This window comes from Calidris pugnax, unplaced genomic scaffold (genome assembly GCF_001431845.1).
Source record: "Calidris pugnax isolate Ruff unplaced genomic scaffold, ASM143184v1 scaffold6, whole genome shotgun sequence".
Taxonomy (NCBI): Eukaryota; Metazoa; Chordata; class Aves; order Charadriiformes; family Scolopacidae; genus Calidris; species Calidris pugnax.
Window position 1 is genome coordinate 459,537 of NW_015090761.1, and position 21,362 is coordinate 480,898.

Consider the following 21,362-nt stretch of genomic DNA (forward strand, 5'->3'; position numbering starts at 1 on the left):
GTGGCATTGGGGGAATTGGCTCTGGAGCCCACAGGAGCTGTGTTGGGTGGGCTCCTGCATCCCCAGGTGGCTTCCCGGGTGGTTGAGCTCTTGGTGACCATCAGGATGAGGCCGGAGTGGCTGTTGGATTCGGCGTGGGGCAGGAGGGATGGCCCCGTCCGTGGCGTAGGGTTGGAGTGAGCCGGGGCTCCCCTTGGTGCTCCAAGCACCTCGGAGGTCCCACAGCGATCGGAGGCCACGTGTTGGTTTTGGAGCTGCTGGTCCTTGTGGTGTCCCCTTGTGTGGCTCGGAGAAGCCCAGGTGGATGGGTAGGAGCTGGAGCCACCATGGATGGACACAGCTGGTGGGACACGGAGAGCCACCACGGTGGTCCCCCAGCATCGTCTGAGGGTGCTGCGCTGGTGGTGGTGGTTGTGCCCATCTCCACATGTGGCTTGTGCTGGAAGATGTTGGAGATGGTGGGCACGGGAAGGTGGTGGCATGGTGAAGGTGATGCCACACGGTGTCACGATGAGGTGCCACCCAACATTGCTCTCCAATGCTGTGGGCAAGGAGGAGGAGGAGGGAAGGAGCCCACCAGGCGTCAACGGGGCATCGTGGCCTTGGTGCCAGGCTGGGGGAGACCTGCTCTGCCACCCAGGCACCCGGCATCCCAGCGGGCAGGATCACCCCCTGCACAGAGCAGGAAGGTGAGGAGCACCCTTGGGTGGCGAACTGCGTGGAGTGCGTGCAGCACCTTGCACGAAAAAATGTTGGTTGCTACGGAAACACGGCACTTTCCATCCCCGTTCTGGGCTATCTGTGTTCTGGGGAGGAGGGAAGGGTTTGCCAGTCACGTACCAGCTCAACACAACTCCCTGCCTTTCCCTTCTCCGCGGCGGCTCCGGGTTCCCGAGGAGGCCACCAACACCTCGCTCTTCTCCACCGAGGTTCTTCAGGGCTTTGCCAGCTGCTGTTGAACCTCCAAAGAGCTCTCCATGGGATGGGATTTGCTTCTGAGGAGGAGCACCAAGAGCCAAGACGCCAACCCCCCGACATCCCCAGGGGTGGGAGCCATGAGGACCCGCACCCAGAAGCTCCCAGTTTGCAGCTGGAAGCTCTTTGATGCCGCAGATGTTGGTGGGATCTTCTCAACCATCGCCTCAACCTTCCCTGCTGCTTCGGCAGGAGATGACTTCTGCTGAAGGGCTGGATGGTTTCTGCATCGCCCCACCTTCGTGTCCCACCCTGTGCCAGCACCCTGAAGATCTGTCCCCCCCACCTTCTCCTCCCCATCCCTGGTTGGGGTGGCAGGTCCCACCTCCCTGGCACATGCCAGGGTGCCACGTGGGGCAGAACCTCCATGGAAGGTGCCCCCCCTCAAAGCCCCGTGGCCACCAGGACGTTCAGATGCTGGTGCAGGTCCCACCTCCCTGGGGCAGAACCTCCATGGAAGGTGCTCCCCCTAAAAAGCCCCGTGGCCACCAGGACGTTCGGATGCTGGTGCAGGTCCCACCTCCCTGGCACATGGGGCAGAACCTCCATGGAAGGTGCCCCCCACCAGGACGTTCAGATGCTGGTGCAGGTCCCACCTCCCTGGGGCAGAACCTCCATGGAAGGTGCTCCCCCTAAAAAGCCCCGTGGCCACCAGGACGTTCGGATGCTGGTGCAGGTCCCACCTCCCTGGCACATGGGGCAGAACCTCCATGGAAGGTGCCCCCCTTAAAGCCCCATGGCCACCAGGATGTCCAGATGCTGGGACCGGGGTGTCCCACCCCAAGGTGTTGGCATGGGGGGCATCGGTGGGGACACTGGTGGCCAACGGGAAGCGGGAACAGCTGGAAAACCCTTCCTGGCACCGACCTTCCTCCATCCTTCCTCTTCTTCCCACCCATGGCCCTGGTTGCCCACCACTGGTTGCCCACCCAGGTCTGTGTGTCCATGTCCCCCCTGGACCTGCGTGTCCCACGCAGTGTGGGGGACATTGGTGGGGACACTGGTGGCCAGGAGCAGTGGTGTCTCCCAATGGGAAGCAGGAACAGCTGGAAAACCCTTCCCAGCACCGACCTTCCTCCATCCTTCCTCTTCCTCCCACCCATGGCCCTGGTTGCCCACCGCTGGTTGCCCACCCAGGTCTGTGTGTCCGTGTCCCCCCTGCTTTCCTAGCCCCCTCCCCACTAATCCCCTGTCCTCACCGGTGTCGGTAACACCTTCCCAGTTTAGCATCATCCTCCCCGGCTGGTAATTACCGCTCTGTTTACCTCCACCTGCTAATTAATAAAGCCACCCCCTGGCGCCGATCCCGGGCCTCCTCCCCTCGGCCCCGTGGGGTGGCACGTGCTGTCACCAGCCCCGGTGTCACCGGGATGTCACCCCTGGGGTTGGCGACGGGGGTCCCAGGGCACCCAGAGCTTGGGGGGGGGTGTGCTTTTTGGCCACCAAAAGGGCTTTGCTGCCCCCTCCACCCCCACCCAGGCTCCTGGAGCTGGATTTTGGGGGGGTTTCTAACCAAAAGTGGGTGTTCCTGCCCCTCCCCTGCGCCCTCGACCACCCCAGGGTGCTCCCAGGCACCACAAGCCCATGCCCTCACCCACCCGAGGGTGCTTCTGGGCATCCCCTCCCCACGCTTTCGCCTACCCCAGGGTGCTCCCAAGCATCCCACGCCCCTCGGCCACCCTGGGGTGCTCCTGGGCATCCCCTCCCCATGCTCTCGCCCACACTAGGGTGCTCCTGGGCATCCTGTCACCCACCCCAGGGTGCCCCTGGGCACCCCTTCCCCTCGCCCACCCCAGGGTGCTCCCAGCCACCCCCTCCCCGTGCCCTCACACCACCCCAGGGTGCTCCTGGGCACCCTCTCGCCCACCCTAGGGTGCTCCCAAGCAGCCTGCACCCTCGCTCACCCCAGGGTGCTCCTGAACACCCCCTCGCCCACCCTAGGATGCTCCTGGGCACCCTCTCGCCCACCCTAAGGTGCTCCCAAGCAGCCTGCACCCTCGCCCACTCTAGGGTGCTCCCGGACACCCTGTGGTCATGTTCTTGCCCACTCCAGGGTGCTCCTGGGCACCCCTTCTCCTCACCTACCCTAGGGGTGCTCCTACCCATCCCCTCCCCATGCTCTCGCCCACACTAGGGTGCTCCTGGGCACCCTCTCACCCACCCTAGGGTGCTCCTGGGCACCCCTTCCCCTCGCCCACCCCAGGGTGCTCCCAGCCACCCCCTCCCCGTGCCCTCACCCCACCCCAGGGTGCTCCTGGGCACCCTCTCGCCCACCCTAAGGTGCCCCCACGCACCCTGCACCCTCGCCCACCCCAGGGTGCTCCCACCCCCCCCCATTCCCCGCTGCTCCCGGCTTTGGGGGGTGATTTTACTCCAATACTCCCCCACACACACTCCTCACACTCCATTCCCGGTGTTTGCACCGAAATCCGAGGTTTTTAAACCCCTTTTTCCCCGTTTTCCGCTGCCGGGACACGGCCGGCAGCCATTTCCCCCCCCCGGTGACGTTACGCCCCCCGTGACGTCACGCCGCGCCGGGTTAACCTTCCTCCCGCCCAGCGGCGGCGAGACCGGAAGGGGCGGGGCTAAGCGCGGCGGCACTTCCGGGAGCGGCGCGGCGGGGGACGATGAGCTGGTGAGTGCGGGACCCCCCGGGCCCGGCCGTGCCCCGACCCGCTCCGCCGCCGCCAACACCGGTACCGGCCTCCGCCTCGGCCGCTCCGCATCGCACCCCGCCGAGCGGTACAGCCCGTCCGCGGCTCCCGGCCCGCCAGGCCCCGGTTTCTCGCTGCCGGGCCTTGCGGCCTAGTAGGGGCCTGGGGCTGGCCCGGCGGGGGCCGCGGTGCGGTCGGGCTTGGTTCTGGTGTTGGCCCCACTGCTGGCCCAGGTGGTGGCCCGGCGGGGGGCCTGGTGTTGGTCAGGTTTGGCCCAGTGGGGGCCCCCACCCTGGCCCCGGTGCTGGCCCGGTGGGAGCCCCGGTGCTGATCAGGCTTGGACCCCGGTGTGGCCCAGCTGGACCGTGGGGCTGGCCCTGAGCAGGTGCTGGTTCTGGCTGGGCTTGGCCCCAGGCAAGCCCCGGTGGTGGCTCCAGGAGAGCCCCAGTGTTGGTCAGACTTGGCCCCGAGCAGACCCAGTGTTGGTCAGGCTTGGACCCCAGTGTGGCCCTGGTGCTGGCCTGGCAGGGGCCTAGATGCTGGCCCAGCTTGGCCCCAGTGGTGGTGGCCCGGTGGGGGCCCAGGTTTTGGTCAGGCGTGGCCCTGAGCAGACCCTGCTGCTAGCCCGGCAGGAGGCCCAGTGTTGGTCAGGTTTGGCCCAGAGGATGACCCGAGCCTGGCCCTGGTGCTGGCCCAATGGGAGCCCCGGTGCTGATCAGGCTTGGACCCCGGTGTGGCCCCGGTGCTGGCCCGGTGGGAGCCCCGGTGTTGGTCAGGCTTGGCCCCGGTGGGAGCCCCGGTGTTGGTCAGGCTTGGCCCCAAGCTTGGCCCTGGTGCTGGCCCTGAGCAGGGGCTAGTGCTGGCCTGGTGGGGGCCTAGATGCTGGCCCAGCTTGGCCCCGAGCTTTGCCTACTGGCCCATCTCGGCCATGGGGCTGGCCCTGAGCAGGTGCTGGTTCTGGCTGGCCTTGGCCACAAGCAGGCTCCGGTGGTGGCCCCAGGAGAGCCCCAGTGTTGGTCAGGCTTGGCCCCGAGCAGGCCCCGGTGGAAGCCCCGGTGTTGGTCAGGCTTTGCCCCCAGCGTGGCCCTGGTGCTGGCCCTGAGCAGAGGCTGGTGCTGGCCTGGTGGGGGCCTAGATGCTGGCCCAGCTTGGCCCCAGTGGTGGTGGCCCGGTGGGGGCCCAGGTTTTGGTCAGGCGTGGCCCTGAGCAGACCCTGCTGCTAGCCCGGCAGGAGGCCCAGTGTTGGTCAGGTTTGGCCCAGAGGATGACCCGAGCCTGGCCCTGGTGCTGGCCCAATGGGAGCCCCGGTGCTGATCAGGCTTGGACCCCAGTGTGGCCCCAGTGCGGCCCCAGTGCTGGCCCAGCTTGGCCATGGGGCTGGCCCTGAGCAGGTGCCGGGGCTGGCCCTGAGCAGGTGCCAGTGCTGGCCCCGTGGAGGCCCTGATGTTGGCCCAGCGTGGCCCCACTGCTGCCACCGAGCAGGCCCCAGTGCTGGCCCAGAAGAGAACCTGGTGCTGGCCCTGCTTGGCCCTGAGCTTTGCCCTGGTGCTGGCTCCAGTGCTGCCCAGGCTTTGTTCTGGTTCTGGGCAAAAATGGCCCTGGTGTAGCTGCCCCAAAGCTGTCTCTGTAGCCACGCACATGATATATGGGTGTCTAACGGGTGTGCACCCGGGGGGGGCCTCACCTGTGCCCCCGGCAGCTGCTGCCCATCCCTCCCTGAGCCTTCATCCCGGTTCTGGGATCATCATCCCAGCCCCTTCACCCTCCCACCTCCCCGTGCCCAGACACCGCTGTGGGGTGAAGGGTTTGGTGCAGGGGGTCCCCAAAGGTCCCTGGCAGCTCCGTGAGGCTGAAATGCTGTGAAACCACCTTCGATGCCATTAAAGTCAAGCTTTTTTGTTAAAAAAAGAAAAAAAGAGAGAGTTCCCAGGTGTGTTTGAATCAAACTTGTGAAAGGCTCGGTTTGGCTACCACGGTGTCTTTGGCTTCTGCACGTTTATTTATTCTAACAGCAGTTATTCCCCGCCGTTTATTTAAACTAATTATATTAGAAATTAATCTTGACTGCTGTGGGCATCCCGGACAGTCCCCTAGAGCCAGTCCCGTTGTAAAAGGTGAAGGATGTGATGGTTTAAAGAAAGAAAAAAGACCTTCCCCTTGCCCGGCTGGCTTTGCCAGGGCAGGCACAGGGTGAAAATTGGTAGATTTTTTTTTTGGGTTGGGAGCGGGGGAAGTTGTGGTCTGGAAACCTTCTTCAACAATATAATGACGCGCACACAGGTACCTATTAAAATGAGGCCTTTTGGTTAAAAATACCACGCTTATCCACTGAGTTCATTTTTGTTTTGCTTTACTCATCTGGGAGCAGCCATGATTATAGAGAGCGGTGGGGAACGAGGGGCTCGGAGCCACCTTTTGTCCTCCTGAGCTCTGGGGGCTGCTTTTGGAAAACTCCAGCTGGTGATAGAGTCTTGCTCCGCTCTCCTGGTCCGGGAGGGGCTTTGGAGCCAAAAATCTGTGAAACCACCTTCGATGCCATTAAAGTCAAGCTTTTTTGTTAAAAAAAGAAAAAAAGAGAGAGTTCCCAGGTGTGTTTGAATCAAACTTGTGAAAGGCTCGGTTTGGCTACCACGGTGTCTTTGGCTTCTGCACGTTTATTTATTCTAACAGCAGTTATTCCCCGCCGTTTATTTAAACTAATTATATTAGAAATTAATCTTGACTGCTGTGGGCATCCCGGACAGTCCCCTAGAGCCAGTCCCGTTGTAAAAGGTGAAGGATGTGATGGTTTAAAGAAAGAAAAAAGACCTTCCCCTTGCCCGGCTGGCTTTGCCAGGGCAGGCACAGGGTGAAAATTGGTAGATTTTTTTTTTGGGTTGGGAGCGGGGGAAGTTGTGGTCTGGAAACCTTCTTCAACAATATAATGACGCGCACACAGGTACCTATTAAAATGAGGCCTTTTGGTTAAAAATACCACGCTTATCCACTGAGTTCATTTTTGTTTTGCTTTACTCATCTGGGAGCAGCCATGATTATAGAGAGCGGTGGGGAACGAGGGGCTCGGAGCCACCTTTTGTCCTCCTGAGCTCTGGGGGCTGCTTTTGGAAAACTCCAGCTGGTGATAGAGTCTTGCTCCGCTCTCCTGGTCCGGGAGGGGCTTTGGAGCCAAAAATGTAAGAAATAAATATTCCTTTCACATGATGGATTGTGTCCAGTTTTGGGCCCCCTACCATAAAAAAGACATTGAGGTGCTGGAGCGGGTCCAGAGAAGGGCGACAAAGATGGTGAGGGGTCTGGAGAATAAGGAGAAAGGTCTGGAGAACTTCTGAGGAGCAGCTGAGGGAGCTGGGGTTATTCAGCCTGGAGAAGAGGAGGCTGAGGGGAGACCTTATTGCTCTCTCCAACTCCCTGAAAGGAGGGTGTGGAGAGATGGGGGTTGGTCTCTTCTCAAGTCACAGGCGACAGGACAAGAGGAAATGGCCTCAAGTTGCACCAGGGGAGGTTCAGGCTGGATATTAGGAACAATTTTTGCACTGAAAGGGTTCTCAGCCCTTGGAATGGGCTGCCCAGGGAGGGGGTTGAGGCCCCATCCCTGGAGGTGTTCAAAAGCCGGGTTGATGTAGTGCTGGGAGGTCTGGTTTAGTGATGATGCTCCTTGTTTGTTGTGGGGGTGTCTATTTTTGTCAGTCAGGTTGACGGTTGGACAAGATGATCTTGAAGGTCCCTTCCAACCTAGAAGATTCTGTGATTCTGTGAATAATTCAGGTGCAGAGTGACAACACTTTCCAGTGTCCATCCAGCCACGCTGCTCCTGGGGACGGTGGCTTATGGCATCTGGTGGCTTCTCTGTGGCATTTTGCTGAGAGATTGAATGTTTTCGCCTTTTCCTGGGGAGGAATAAAAGGTCATTGCCGGAAGGAAACGGAGGAGGGGGGGGGCACACGACTTGATATTCTGCTGAAATCTTGAGTCTCCCCTTTCTTCCCCAGCAGCGTCAGTCCCTCGGCGTGTGGTGGCTCCGCTTACGCGCGGACACGAGGGGCTGGGACCCGGCGTGGCTTTGGGGACACAATGGCTCTCAGTTCGTCTTGCCCGGTCCTGCCAACCCTCTGGGCTGATCCTTCCCACCCTGCCATGAATGGTTTTTATTCACGGCAGTTTGGGGGGGTCCAAAGTTCAGGGCCAGGCCCCGGCGTGACGTCCTCGCGGCCGCCGCAGCCCTCGCAAATGCCGGGGTCGTGTCCTGCTCCTCAAAACGTCACGGCAAACGCCGTGTCCGACCCCGATGCTGCTGCTCCACCAAAGCAGCCAGCTTTGTTCCAGCCCGGTGGGGCGAGAGGTCTCTTTGTGCTGCAGATCCCATTTGTGTGCAGGGCTGGAGCCCTCAATATAAGAAGGACATGGACCTGATGGAGAGGGTCCAGAGGAGGGCCACGAGGATGATCAGGGGGATGGAGCACCTCTGCTCCGAGGACAGGCTGAGGGAGCTGGGGTTGTTCAGCCTGGAGAAGAGGAGGCTCCAGGGAGACCTAATAGCAGCCTTCCAGTACCTGAAGGGGCCTACAGGAAGGCTGGGGAGAACCTGTTTAGAAAGGGCTGCAGTGACAGGACGAGGGGCAATGGCTTCAAGCTGGAGGGGAACAGCATGTAAGAAATAAATATTCCTTTCACATGATGGATTGTGTCCAGTTTTGGGCCCCCTACCATAAAAAAGACATTGAGGTGCTGGAGCGGGTCCAGAGAAGGGCGACAAAGATGGTGAGGGGTCTGGAGAATAAGGAGAAAGGTCTGGAGAACTTCTGAGGAGCAGCTGAGGGAGCTGGGGTTATTCAGCCTGGAGAAGAGGAGGCTGAGGGGAGACCTTATTGCTCTCTCCAACTCCCTGAAAGGAGGGTGTGGAGAGATGGGGGTTGGTCTCTTCTCAAGTCACAGGCGACAGGACAAGAGGAAATGGCCTCAAGTTGCACCAGGGGAGGTTCAGGCTGGATATTAGGAACAATTTTTGCACTGAAAGGGTTCTCAGCCCTTGGAATGGGCTGCCCAGGGAGGGGGTTGAGGCCCCATCCCTGGAGGTGTTCAAAAGCCGGGTTGATGTAGTGCTGGGAGGTCTGGTTTAGTGATGATGCTCCTTGTTTGTTGTGGGGGTGTCTATTTTTGTCAGTCAGGTTGACGGTTGGACAAGATGATCTTGAAGGTCCCTTCCAACCTAGAAGATTCTGTGATTCTGTGAATAATTCAGGTGCAGAGTGACAACACTTTCCAGTGTCCATCCAGCCACGCTGCTCCTGGGGACGGTGGCTTATGGCATCTGGTGGCTTCTCTGTGGCATTTTGCTGAGAGATTGAATGTTTTCGCCTTTTCCTGGGGAGGAATAAAAGGTCATTGCCGGAAGGAAACGGAGGAGGGGGGGGGCACACGACTTGATATTCTGCTGAAATCTTGAGTCTCCCCTTTCTTCCCCAGCAGCGTCAGTCCCTCGGCGTGTGGTGGCTCCGCTTACGCGCGGACACGAGGGGCTGGGACCCGGCGTGGCTTTGGGGACACAATGGCTCTCAGTTCGTCTTGCCCGGTCCTGCCAACCCTCTGGGCTGATCCTTCCCACCCTGCCATGAATGGTTTTTATTCACGGCAGTTTGGGGGGGTCCAAAGTTCAGGGCCAGGCCCCGGCGTGACGTCCTCGCGGCCGCCGCAGCCCTCGCAAATGCCGGGGTCGTGTCCTGCTCCTCAAAACGTCACGGCAAACGCCGTGTCCGACCCCGATGCTGCTGCTCCACCAAAGCAGCCAGCTTTGTTCCAGCCCGGTGGGGCGAGAGGTCTCTTTGTGCTGCAGATCCCATTTGTGTGCAGGGCTGGAGCCCTCAATATAAGAAGGACATGGACCTGATGGAGAGGGTCCAGAGGAGGGCCACGAGGATGATCAGGGGGATGGAGCACCTCTGCTCCGAGGACAGGCTGAGGGAGCTGGGGTTGTTCAGCCTGGAGAAGAGGAGGCTCCAGGGAGACCTAATAGCAGCCTTCCAGTACCTGAAGGGGCCTACAGGAAGGCTGGGGAGAACCTGTTTAGAAAGGGCTGCAGTGACAGGACGAGGGGCAATGGCTTCAAGCTGGAGGGGAACAGCTTTAGACTGGAGATGAGGAGAGGGTTCTTCACTGGGAGGGTGGTGGAGCACTGGGACAGGTTGCCCAGGGAGGTGGTTGAGGCCCCTTCCCTGGAGATATTCAAGGAGAGGCTCGACGAGGCCCTGGGCAACATGGTCTAGTTGGGGGTGTCCCTGCTGCCTGCGGGGGGGTGGGACTAGATGGCCTTTGGAGGTCCCTTCCAGCCTGGACAACTCTATGATTCTATGTTTAATTTGCACGTGCATCTTTCTCTCCGGCAACGGGCATCGTTAAACCCAGGATATTGATTAAAACCCCCTTTTTTTTTGATTTGGTTTGGTTTTTTTCCCCTCAAGGGGATGGAGCTTCATCCTCACATCGTGCTGGGGAATCTCAGCCTCCAGTTTTGCCCTCAAGGGGATGAAGCTTCGTCCTCACGTCGTGCTGGGGAATCTCAGCCTCCAGTTTTGCTTCTGTATGCTCCCTACCTTAATGATTTTTATTTTTTTTTGAGATGAAAGGGGCTGTTTGTGGGCGGGACGGGAGATGCCTGGTTGAATTTTGTCTGAATTAATTCTTTGCTTTTTCTTGCTCTTCGCGAGCGCTTGATGGGTCGGAGCTCCCTGTGCCCACGTCGGGGTTGGGAACAGCCATGCCCGTTGAACCAAAAACCTCTCTCCTGAGGGCAAAATGTAACCCGTTGGGGACAGAACCTGGATTAAACCCCCAAAATTCCCAACTTCTCCACCTCGGCAACTCGGCAGTGCTGTCTTTCTAGGCTGGGCTTTATTTAGAGCAGGAGTAGGCTTGTTTTGGGAAACAGCCTCGCAGGGACAGATGGGATGTTTGCTAAATCTCCCTGGCTTCCTCTAGGTGCTGTGGATGGGGGTCTCAATCATGTCCCTTGAACCAAAAACCTCTTTTCCAAGGGCAAAATGTAACCCGTTGGGGACAGAACCTGGATTAAACCCCCAAAATTCCCAACTTCTCCACCTCGGCAACTCGGCAGTGCTGTCTTTCTAGGCTGGGCTTTATTTAGAGCAGGAGTAGGCTTGTTTTGGGAAACAGCCTCGCAGGGACAGATGGGATGTTTGCTAAATCTCCCTGGCTTCCTCTAGGTGCTGTGGATGGGGGTCTCTGGAATTCTCTGCATCCTCCTCTTCCTCACCGCTCCCCCAGGGCCATGCGTTTTGGGGGAGAGAGGGGAAAACACTCCAGTGATTACCTTGCCCATCGCTTCTTTTAAAAAAAATAAAGAGAAACAGAGTGATGATTTTATCCTACCATCACCCTCAATTGCTGCATCTAATTTATGACCATCTAAAAGATTTATTTTTTTTTTAAGGTTGGTGGAACCTCATAAAACCAAATGATATCACAGCTCCTAACCAGGCTCCCAAATTCCTCCTTTTTTTGCTTTGGTGATTTTTTTTTTTTCCGAGCGGGGAAAGGGGGTTTCAAGAGCCTGACAGCTCGTTCTCTTGGCACCGCTGCAACAGCTGGTATTTACTGGGAGAAAAAAAAAAATATGTTAAGCAAATGTTGATAGTGAGGCAGCGTGAAGCACGTGTTTTTGGTGTCGCACCGCGGCGTGTTCTTGGTCTGCCCGGGGGGGGTTGCCGATGCCGGACTGCGAAACCATATGCCTCTTGGCAGGGAGCTCTCGCTAAGTGGACTGAGGAGGAGCTGGCATCCATGGCAAATCGGGAGTGGAACTGTCTGGTTGGGTGATGTTTGAACTCCCCAGCTCTCTGTCAGGCGCCATCCGAGGGTTTTTTCCTCAAATATTTGGGGAGGGGAGTGAGGAAGAGGAGCTGCCCATCTCAAAAAAGGTCGTCACTGGCTGGATTTGTGCCTCTTGGAAAGGGATGCGGAGGAACTATTTGCTTGTGTGATATTTAACTCACCAGATCTTTATCATACGCCATCCAGAGTTGATGCAAAGGTGTTTTCTGAAATATTTGGGGAGGGAGGTGAAGAAGAGGAGCTCCCTGTCCCAAAAAAGGTGGTCACTGGCTGGATTTATGCCTGTTAGAGAAGGAGGAGAAGGAACTATTTGCTTGTGCGATATTTAACTCACCAGATCTTTATCATACGCCATCCAGAGTTGATGCAAAGGTGTTTTCTGAAATATCTGGGGAGGGAGGTGAGGAAGAGGAGCTCCCTCTCTCAAAAAAGGTGGTCACTGGCTGGGTTTATGCCTGTTAGAGAAGGAGGAGAAGCAACTACTTGCTTGTGCGGTATTTAACTCACCAGATCTTCATCAGGCACAATCCAGAGTTGATGCAAAGGTGTTTTCTGAAATATTTGTGGAGGGAGGTGAGGAAGAGGAGCTGCCTGTCCCAAAAAAGGTCATCACTGGCTGGATTTGTGCTGTTAGAGAAGGAGGAGAAGGAACTATTTGCTTGTGCGATATTTAACTCACCAGATCTTTATCATACGCCATCCAGAGTTGATGTGAAGGTGTTTTCTGAAATATCTGGGGAGGGAGGTGAGGAAGAGGAGCTCCCTCTCTCAAAAAAGGTGGTCACTGGCTGGATTTATGCCTGTTAGAGAAAGACAAGGAAGAACTACTTGCTTGTGCGATATTTAACTGGCCAGATCTTCATCAGGAACAATCCAGAGTTAAGTCAAAGGTGTTTTCTGAAATATTTGGGGAGGGAAGTGAGGAAGAGGAGCTGCCTGTCTCAAAAAAGGTCATCACTGGCTGGATTTATGCCTGTTAGAGAAAGACAAGGAAGAACTACTTGCTTGTGCGATATTTAACTGGCCAGATCTTTATCAAGCACAATCCAGAGTTGATGCAAAGGTGTTTTCTGAAATATTTGTGGAGGGAGGTGAGGAAGAGGAGCTGCCTGTCCCAAAAAAGGTCATCACTGGCTGGATTTGTGCTGTTAGAGAAGGAGGAGAAGGAACTATTTGCTTGTGCGATATTTAACTCACCAGATCTTTATCATACGCCATCCAGAGTTGATGTGAAGGTGTTTTCTGAAATATCTGGGGAGGGAGGTGAGGAAGAGGAGCTCCCTCTCTCAAAAAAGGTGGTCACTGGCTGGATTTATGCCTGTTAGAGAAGGAGGAGAAGCAAGTTAGAGAAGGAGGAGAAGCAACTATTTGCTTGTGTGGTATTTAACTGGCCAGATCTTCATCAGGCACAATCCAGAGTTGCTGCAAAGGTGTTTTCTGAAATATTTGGGGAGGGGAGTGAGGAAGAGGAGCTGCCTGTCTCAAAGGACAGTCGCTGGCTGGATTTATGCCTGTTAGAGAAGGACAAAGAGGAACTATTTGCTTGTGCGATATTTAACTGGCCAGATCTTTATCAGACGCAATCCAGAGTTGATGCAAATGGGTTTTCTGAAATATTTGGGGAGGGGAGTGAGGAAGAGGAGCTGCCTGTCTCAAAGGACAGTCGCTGGCTGGATTTATGCCTGTTGGAAAGGGATGGGGAGAGCGCGAGGAGGTGGCAGGCGTAGCTGGGTTGGAGCGTAAGAGGAGGTTTTGGGTGGTTATTCATTTTGTTTTCCGTGTTTTGGAGCCGTGCTGTGACCACGCTGGGCAGGTGTGACACAAAACACAAGACCGAGGCGCCCGTTTTCTTTCCAGTGAATCAATATTGATTTTTTTATTTTTCCCCCCCCCCCGTGCCCAAAAATCCCAATCCCGTGGTGCTCCGTGGCCACGCTTTCCCCCTTCTCCCCGCCTTTCGACGATACCAGGAGATGCAGAGAGGAGCAGGGGATAAAATTAGATGGGATGAAGCAACTGGATACCAAAGTGGTGAGCTCCCAAATGGCATGTAGCACCCGTGGAAGGCGTTTTGCACATCCCAAAGGTATTATCACAGTGAAACCGAAACGCTGCCGTGCCCTCCTGCCAACCGGGCACCTCGGCTCCCGGCGCGGTCCTCGATTAGCACGTGGTTATTCCTTTAATTATTATTATTATTATTTTCTTTTTTTTTTTTTTTTCCTGCCTTCTTTGCACAGGTAGCTAAAAAGCAGTGTTATCGTTGAGCCACAACCGTGTTTCACAACCATGCTTAAAATGGATATTTTTGTAGCATAGTCAGGGCCTAAAACAGCCTTGCAAAATTCTGCTCGCCCACGCGCCTGGCGTGAGTAATTTTCTTTTGATGGGTGAGTAAAATATCATTATTTTTTTCATGCTCATCTTGGAATGGGTGGGAGAGTAGATTCTGACATTATTTTCTTTTTTTTTTTTTTTTTTTTTTTCTTTTTAAACTCGACACTTTGGTTTGGTGTGACACTGTGCTTTGGTTCAGTGAGAGCTGAGAGATCCGAGCGGCCCCTGCGGCTGTGGGCACCCTTTGGCCGCCGGACGCCAGGACGGTGCCTAAACCAACATAAAAAAGATGGAAACACCCATTTTTTTCCCCTTTTCTGCAAAAAAGGCTCGGCCTGACATCCATCTGAGCCTCAATGTGAGGTGGGATGGATGAGTTGATATCCTGGGGACTGTATCTCCCTGCCCCTCGTCGCCCCCGTGACCTCCCCTCTCCTCTCCGCCGGAGAGAAAACCCAAACCAGAATTTTGGCGCAGACTCTCCCTCGACATAAGCTGTTTGTGATCCGTTTGAATCATTTTTTTTTTTAGATTTTTTTTTTATGTGCCTTCTCGCTGTGTTTGGAGCCGTTGCTAAGAGTTCCTGCGAGGATGAGGAGGGGGGGAAAAACCGGGGTGGGACGGTACATGCGGTTTCCATGGACACCGTGTAGTACAGCGAGGCATCCGGAGCCATGCTCCACATTCCCTCTCTAAACCCAGCGACTGCCTCCCTGCTTTTCTCACCTGGGCAGGGCTGGGATACCCCCATCTCCCCCTCCCCGAGGCTGGGATGACCCTCATGTCCACAAATTTCCAGCTTTTGGCATTTTTTTAGGAAGCCCAAAGTTGTTAGACTCCGCGGCCTGACATCCATCTGAGCCTCGATGCGAGGTGGGATGGATGAGTTGATATCCTGGGGACTGTATCCCCCTGCCCTTCGTCGCCCCCGTGACCTCCCCTCTCCTCTCCGCCGGAGAGAAAACCCAAACCAGAATTTTGGCGCAGACTCTCCCTCGACATAAGCTGTTTGTGATCCGTTTGAATCATTTTTTTTTTTAATGGGTGTTTCCATCTTTTTTTTTTCCCCTTTTCTGCAAAAAAGGCTCGGCCTGACATCCATCTGAGCCTCGATGTGAGGTGGGATGGATGAGTTGATATCCTGGGGACTGTATCTCCCTGCCCCTCGTCGCCCCCGTGACCTCCCCTCTCCTCTCCGCCGGAGAGAAAACCCAAACCAGAATTTTGGCGCAGACTCTCCCTCGACATAAGCTGTTTGTGATCCGTTTGAATCATTTTTTTTTTTAGATTTTTTTTTTATGTGCCTTCTCGCTGTGTTTGGAGCCGTTGCTAAGAGTTCCTGCGAGGATGAGGAGGGGGGGAAAAACCGGGGTGGGACGGTACATGCGGTTTCCATGGACACCGTGTAGTACAGCGAGGCATCCGGAGCGATGCTCCACATTCCCTCTCTAAACCCAGCGACTGCCTCCCTGCTTTTCTCACCTGGGCAGGGCTGGGATACCCCCATCTCCCCCTCCCCGAGGCTGGGATGACCCACACAGCCACAAATTTCCAGCTTTTAGCATTTTTTTAGGAAGCCCAAAGTTGTTAGACTCCGGGATCCAGGTGGCCAGGGCTGGTTTGCACGTGCGCGGCGCGGCTCTTCATCGCTTGTTAGGACTGAGGAACGTTAATGAGATAATTACTCCTGCTTCAGCACCTCCTGATGGTGGTCTCAGCCCCACCCTGGGACTTCCAGGCTGCCCTGGTTTTCCTGTATCTCACCAGGAAAAGCTTCTTGATAATGGTAGTGGAAGTTGTTACCTCCACGATCGCATCCTCGGATGCTCCCGACCTTCCTCTTGATGTTTTTGCAGGAAGGCTTTGATTTTTCCATGACTGGGCACATCTCCTGGCTGCAAATACACCCTGACCTGAGTCCTGTCCCAACCCTGGCACAGCCACCAAGCAGAGCAGGGCTTGGGGAAAGGCTCCCCATTCTCACAGGGGGAATTTTTGGGATGGCTTAGGGCTGGTTTTTGGCTTCACGGAGGAATAGGCATCAATGGAGGGTTTTATAGAAGCCCTTGGCTTTGGGAAGACCAGCCTTGATGGGTTGGGGCAGAGAGAGGTTTCTTTTTGGTGAAAGAATGGAGATTTTTGGTGGAAATGAGACGAGTGAAAAGCTCTGGTGGAAATCCAGGCTGGGCTGGCTTGCTGGGTTTTGGATGGGAAAAAAAAAACCCCAAAACTCTTGAAACTTTCCACGGGAAGCGGGCACTTTTCACAAAACAGGGGTTGAGTTGGTGGTGGTGGATAAACACCAGTCGTTACCACCAGTTCAAACCACCCTGAGACCAGTGGGTCCCTGGAAAACGCCGCCCGCCTGGGGCAGAAATAGTGATTTTGATGGTGTGAGGTTTCAGTGTCGCTTTTCCTAAGCATCTGGGTAATTAACTCCCGAAAGTTAATTTGCACGTGGCCCCGTCTCGGCTCTCCTTGCCCCTTCCTTCACGTGCTGCCTGTCCGTTCGTCCGTCTGTCCATCCTTCCTTCCTTCCCTCCCCGGCCCCTGGTTTGGCAGCAGGGGTCCTGGGGGTGAAAATACTTCGTGTTCATCCCCCAGAAGATCTTCTGGGGCTTGATTAGAGGTTGCAAAGCGACGTTATACCGTGTCCTGCAGGGAAAAGGGTATCACCCCTCCGTTATTTCTCCCTCCCCAAACGCTGGCTGAGCCCCCCCAGCCTGGATGGTGCCAGATTTTCATAGAATCATAGAGTTGTCCAGGCTGGAAGGGACCTCCAAAGGCCATCTAGTCCCACCCCCCCGCAGGCAGCAGGGACACCCCCAACTAGACCAGGTTGCCCAGGGCCTCGTCGAGCCTCTCCTTGAATATCTCCAGGGAAGGGGCCTCAACCACCTCCCTGGGCAACCTGTCCCAGTGCTCCACCACCCTCCCAGTGAAGAACCCTCTCCTCATCTCCAGTCTAAATCTGTTCCCCTCCAGCTTGAAGCCATTGCCCCTCGTCCTGTCACTACAGGCCTTTCTAAACAGGTTCTCCCCAGCCTTCCTGTAGGCCCCTTCAGGTACTGGAAGGCTGCTGTTAGGTCTCCCCGGAGCCTCCTCTTCTCCAGGCTGAACAACCCCAGCTCCCTCAGCCTGTCCTCGGAGCAGAGGTGCTCCATCCCCCTGATCATCCTTGTGGCCCTCCTCTGGACCCTCTCCATCAGGTCCATGTCCTTCTTCTATTGAGGGCTCCAGCCCTGCACACAACACTCCAGGTGAGGTCTCACCAGAGCAGAGTAAAGTGGCAGAATCCCCTCTCTGGACCTGCTGGCAACGCAGCTTTTGATGCAGCCCAGGATGGGATTGTCCTTCTGGGCTGCAAGGTCCCACTGCCTGCTCATGTCCAGCTTCTCCTCCACCAGCCCCCCCAAGGCCCTTTCCTCAGGGCTGCATTTTGGGGTCCTTCTCCCTCTGACGCGGCCAAAGGACCGTCGCCTCCCCCAAATTAGCCGTGATTTAATCTGATTCACGGGGGCAAACTCCTGCCTGCCTTCCTTCCAGGGGACTGGGGGAGAGTGGGAGGGGGGGGGAAGCTTCGTGTTTTAAACTCCAACTCCCCGCAGACCTCATCGAGCTGGATTTTCCTCCCCCCCCCTCCTCTCCCTCGCCTCTGAGGTTTGTTTGCAACTCTCCTGTGCATCCAGAGGAGAATTAGCCTCTTTGGTGTGTGGCCCTGGGTTTGCACATGGAAAAGCCAAGTAAATAGATGACATTGCTGGGGAAACTTCAGAGAAAATTAGCCACAGCTTCTCCCACCTTCCCCTCCCTGGGGTTCCTGAGCATCCCCGAGTAGAAACTCGCAGGATTCTCTCCACCCACACTTTTTTTTTCTTTCTTTTCCCCTTACTTTAAGCAATTCCCACCCCCTCCCTGCAGCTTTTCACCCTCCTCCCTCCCAGTTGAACCCCTCCTCTTTCCCAAACTCCCGGTGACCTCCCCAGAGGGGGGGAGGGGGGGGAAGGGGAAGATTTGGGGGGGCCAGGGACCGGGATGCTCCCCTCAAACCCCCGCGTTCCCCCGGGGTGGGAAGGCTCCGGCTGTGACTCAGCGCTCGCGCTCTTCAGGAACGGGATTTCAAGGGATTTCACACCCCAAACACAACCCCAGCTTTCTCTCGCTCAGCAGAAATGAGAGATCAAAAAAAAAAAGAATTTTTTTTTTTAAAAAAAAGCACCGGTTTTGGTTTTTCTTCGGTGTAAATACAGCTTTTAGGGTAAGGGTGATAACCGTGCCACGCCGGCAATCCAAAAGCGACCGACCCACCTCTCTCCAATTTATTTTCCATCCTATGTTTTCTAAACAGCATAAAACCCACCCATAAACGCCTCCTTAATATTTTTTTTTGGCTGTAATGGTTGTAATGTCGCTGCATCAGGCACGTGTCGGCCCCTGCCCCCCACTCATGGAGGGGCAAAAATTCTTGGTGCCATGAATCGCCGTCGCCTTTCGAAGGGTGAGGTGCATCCTTTTATTGGAAAAGCTCAGAGAAGATCCTGACTTCTCTTTTTTCCTTCCTTTCTGCTTTTATTCCTGCTTCTGCGTCGTTTTTTTTTTATTCCCCCCCCTCCCTTCGCAGAACTATATTAAAAAAAGGCAAAGCTTCATCATCAGCTGGGAAGATTATCTCAAATTGTAAAGTAGCAACAACAACAGCAGAAATGTAAATAATTGGGTTGTAGAGGTATTACTTGCACGGGGTTATTTTGTAGAGGTTTTTACCGAGACAGACATAATTAGCCAACTGGTATCAGGATTCTAATAGAGATATTTACTGCTTCAAAGTGCATTCGCAGCCTTACGAAGTGCTCCGGTGACTTTCTTTTGTTCTGGAAGAAAGTAACTGGGATTTTAGTTCTTTTTTTTCTCCTTTTTCCCCTCTTGATGGAGCAGAGATTGGGACTGGATGGGATGGGACCCCCCCTTCTGCCTTCCCCTTGGCTGGGGACCCTGGTACCCAACCGATGCCGATTCCCGCCTTTGCCCTGCCCATTCCCCACATCCCTCTTTTATTATTACCAGAATTCCCTCGATTTAACCCAATTTTCCAGTCGGGATTGCTTCTCTGAATAACCCACATCGGTGGGGTTGGCCAGGCAAAGGAAGAGGGGAACTTTGTGTGCAATTAATGCTTTAATCACCCTTTTAATTGTGCTGACCCGCTAGGAACCAGCCTAACTCCAGCCTGAACCCCGCGCTTGCCCCCACGCTGCTGGAGGTTGCCCAGTAGCCACCGTGGCTAGTTGGGCAAGCTGGTTTTTCTTGGGGTAACTTTCTCTCCTGGGTAAAACCTACATCTTTTTCCCCTCTTTCCACCACGATAGGATGATGCCATCACTTCCAAAAACATCCAGTGACAGCACCTGGCTGCGGACAGGACAGCCTGTGCCTGTAAGAGAGAGGGATGTGCCTCATTTTAGTTTATATTTGTAAGAAAACACAAAGGAAAAAAAAGAAAAGGCTCTTATTTTTTTCCTCTTTCTTCCTGTAAGGCACCACACGGCCGGTTATTGACAGGGTAATTATATACCAGAGGATTGTTTGTTTATAAAAGAAGTGTGATTCACGGCTGCCGGGCCTGCCACAGGAGCTGGAAAGGGTTAAAAACCTAAAATTATCTCGGTCCCACCGAAAAACCATAAACAGGAAGTTTTCCAGAAAAAAAAAAAATTAAAAAAAAAATTTTAAAATTAAATTTAAACCTGATGACTCAGGTTGGCCTGTGCTCCTGGAGCCACTCAGGAGGTAGGGATGGGGTTGCAGCCCTGGTTGATTACCGGTGGCTTAATTACACCATTGGTTTGAAAACAGCGGTGAAGATGGGCAGGAGGGGACTGGGTTGGTGGATAATCTTGGTTTTGTTTCGGTTGGGTGGATGGCGAGTCCCTTCCTGGCAAAGACTTTCTCCCCTCACGTGGCATTGCTCGTATTTACAGAATCACAGGATGATATGGGGTTGGAAGGGACCTCTGGAGATCATCTCCTCCAACCCCCTGCCAGAGCAGGTCCCACAGGAACGTGTCCAGGGGGGGTTGGAATGTCTCCAGAGAAGGAGACCCCACCACCTCTCTGGGCAGCCTCTTCCAAGGCTCTGCCACCCTCACAGCAAGGAAGTTCCTCCTCATCTTTAGGTGGAACTTCTTACCTTCAAGTTTGTGCCCATTTCCTCTTGTCCTGTCCCTGGGCACCACTGAAAACAGACCAGCCCCATCCTCCTGACACCCACCCTTGCAGTATTTATGGGTGTTGATCAGATCCCCCCTCAGCCTTCTCTTCTCCAGACCAAAAAGCCCCAAGTCCCTCAGCCTTTCCTCGGAAGGGAGATGCTCCAGTCCCTTGATCATCTCTGTAGCCTCTGCTGTCCCCTCTCCAGCAGTTCCCTGTCCTTCTGGAACTGGGGAGCCCAGAACTGGTCCCAGTGCTCCAGCTGGGGCCTCCCCAGGGCAGAGCAGAGGGGCAGGATGACCTCCCTCCACCTGCTGCTCACACTCTTCCTCATGCCCCCCAGGATGCCCTTGGCCTTCTTGGCCACCAGGGCCCATTGCTGGCTCATGGGCATCCTGTTGTCCACCAGGACTCTCAGATCTTTCTCCTCAGAGCTGCTCTCCAGCAGGTCACCCCCAACCTCTCCTGGTCCATGGGGTTCTTCCTCCCCAGGTGTGGGACCCTACACTTGCCCTGGTTGAACCTCATCAGGTTCTTCTCTGCCCAACTCTCCAGCCTGTCCAGGTCTCACCGTGTGGTGGCACGCAGCCATTTATACAGCATTAAATCACTAATTGTCACTTTTTTCCACCTTCTGGCCTTTAAAACCTGCCGTTCTCCCAACTTTTTGAGAGTCGGTGGTCAAATCTGGTTTTCTGCAGGGGTTCCTCTAAGTAAAGAAAGGGTAGGAGAGGACTTTGTAGAGTAGGGTAGATGGTTGGACTCGATGATCCCAAGGCTCTCTTCCAACCTGAACGATTCTATGATTCTATGTGTTTGAAACCGGAGCCCTAAAATCCCTCTTTTTAGCTTAAAATTTGGATAACAGAGTGGGAATTTGGGGTGGCCCAAGAGGGGACTTGAGGACCTTCCAACTATGGATTTGGGATGGCGTGCTGAGCTCTAGGTGAGGCATCTTCGGGGGGAAAAGAAATACTTGTATTTTGTTATCAGCCCCGTTTTTCTCTTGTTAAGTAAAAAAACGCTGCTTGGTTAAAATCTCAAAATCCCCAAATTTCTCAACGTGCTGCTCGGTTCAAGCATCTCCTCCCCAAATCTCCCAACGTTTTCGCAGAAAACGTTGGGAGATTTGGGGAGGAGATGCTTGAACCGAACAGCACCTCTTTAAATGAATTAAATCCCCAGAAAACAGCAGTTGAATTCTTGGATTTTTATTATAGATAGGATTTTTTTTTTTTTAAAAAAATCCAATTATTTCCAGGTCGGCTGCACGACCCAGCCACCCTTAACATATGTGGTGGAATTTCTTTTCACCTCATTCTTCACCTTTGAGCTGAGCTCGTG

General features: G+C 55.0%; 1 protein-coding gene across 1 annotated transcript in view; it reads left to right on the plus strand.

Annotated features, from left to right (window-relative positions):
- The first annotated feature begins 3,559 nt into the window (after positions 1-3,559).
- BIN3 (bridging integrator 3) overlaps positions 3,560-21,362 on the plus strand; it is a 64,943-nt gene continuing 47,140 nt past the window's right edge. Inside the window, exon 1 of the mRNA XM_014951290.1 lies at positions 3,560-3,610. Within this exon, the coding sequence (XP_014806776.1) occupies positions 3,603-3,610 (8 nt within the window). The 5' untranslated portion in view covers positions 3,560-3,602. The remainder of the gene's footprint in view (positions 3,611-21,362) is intronic.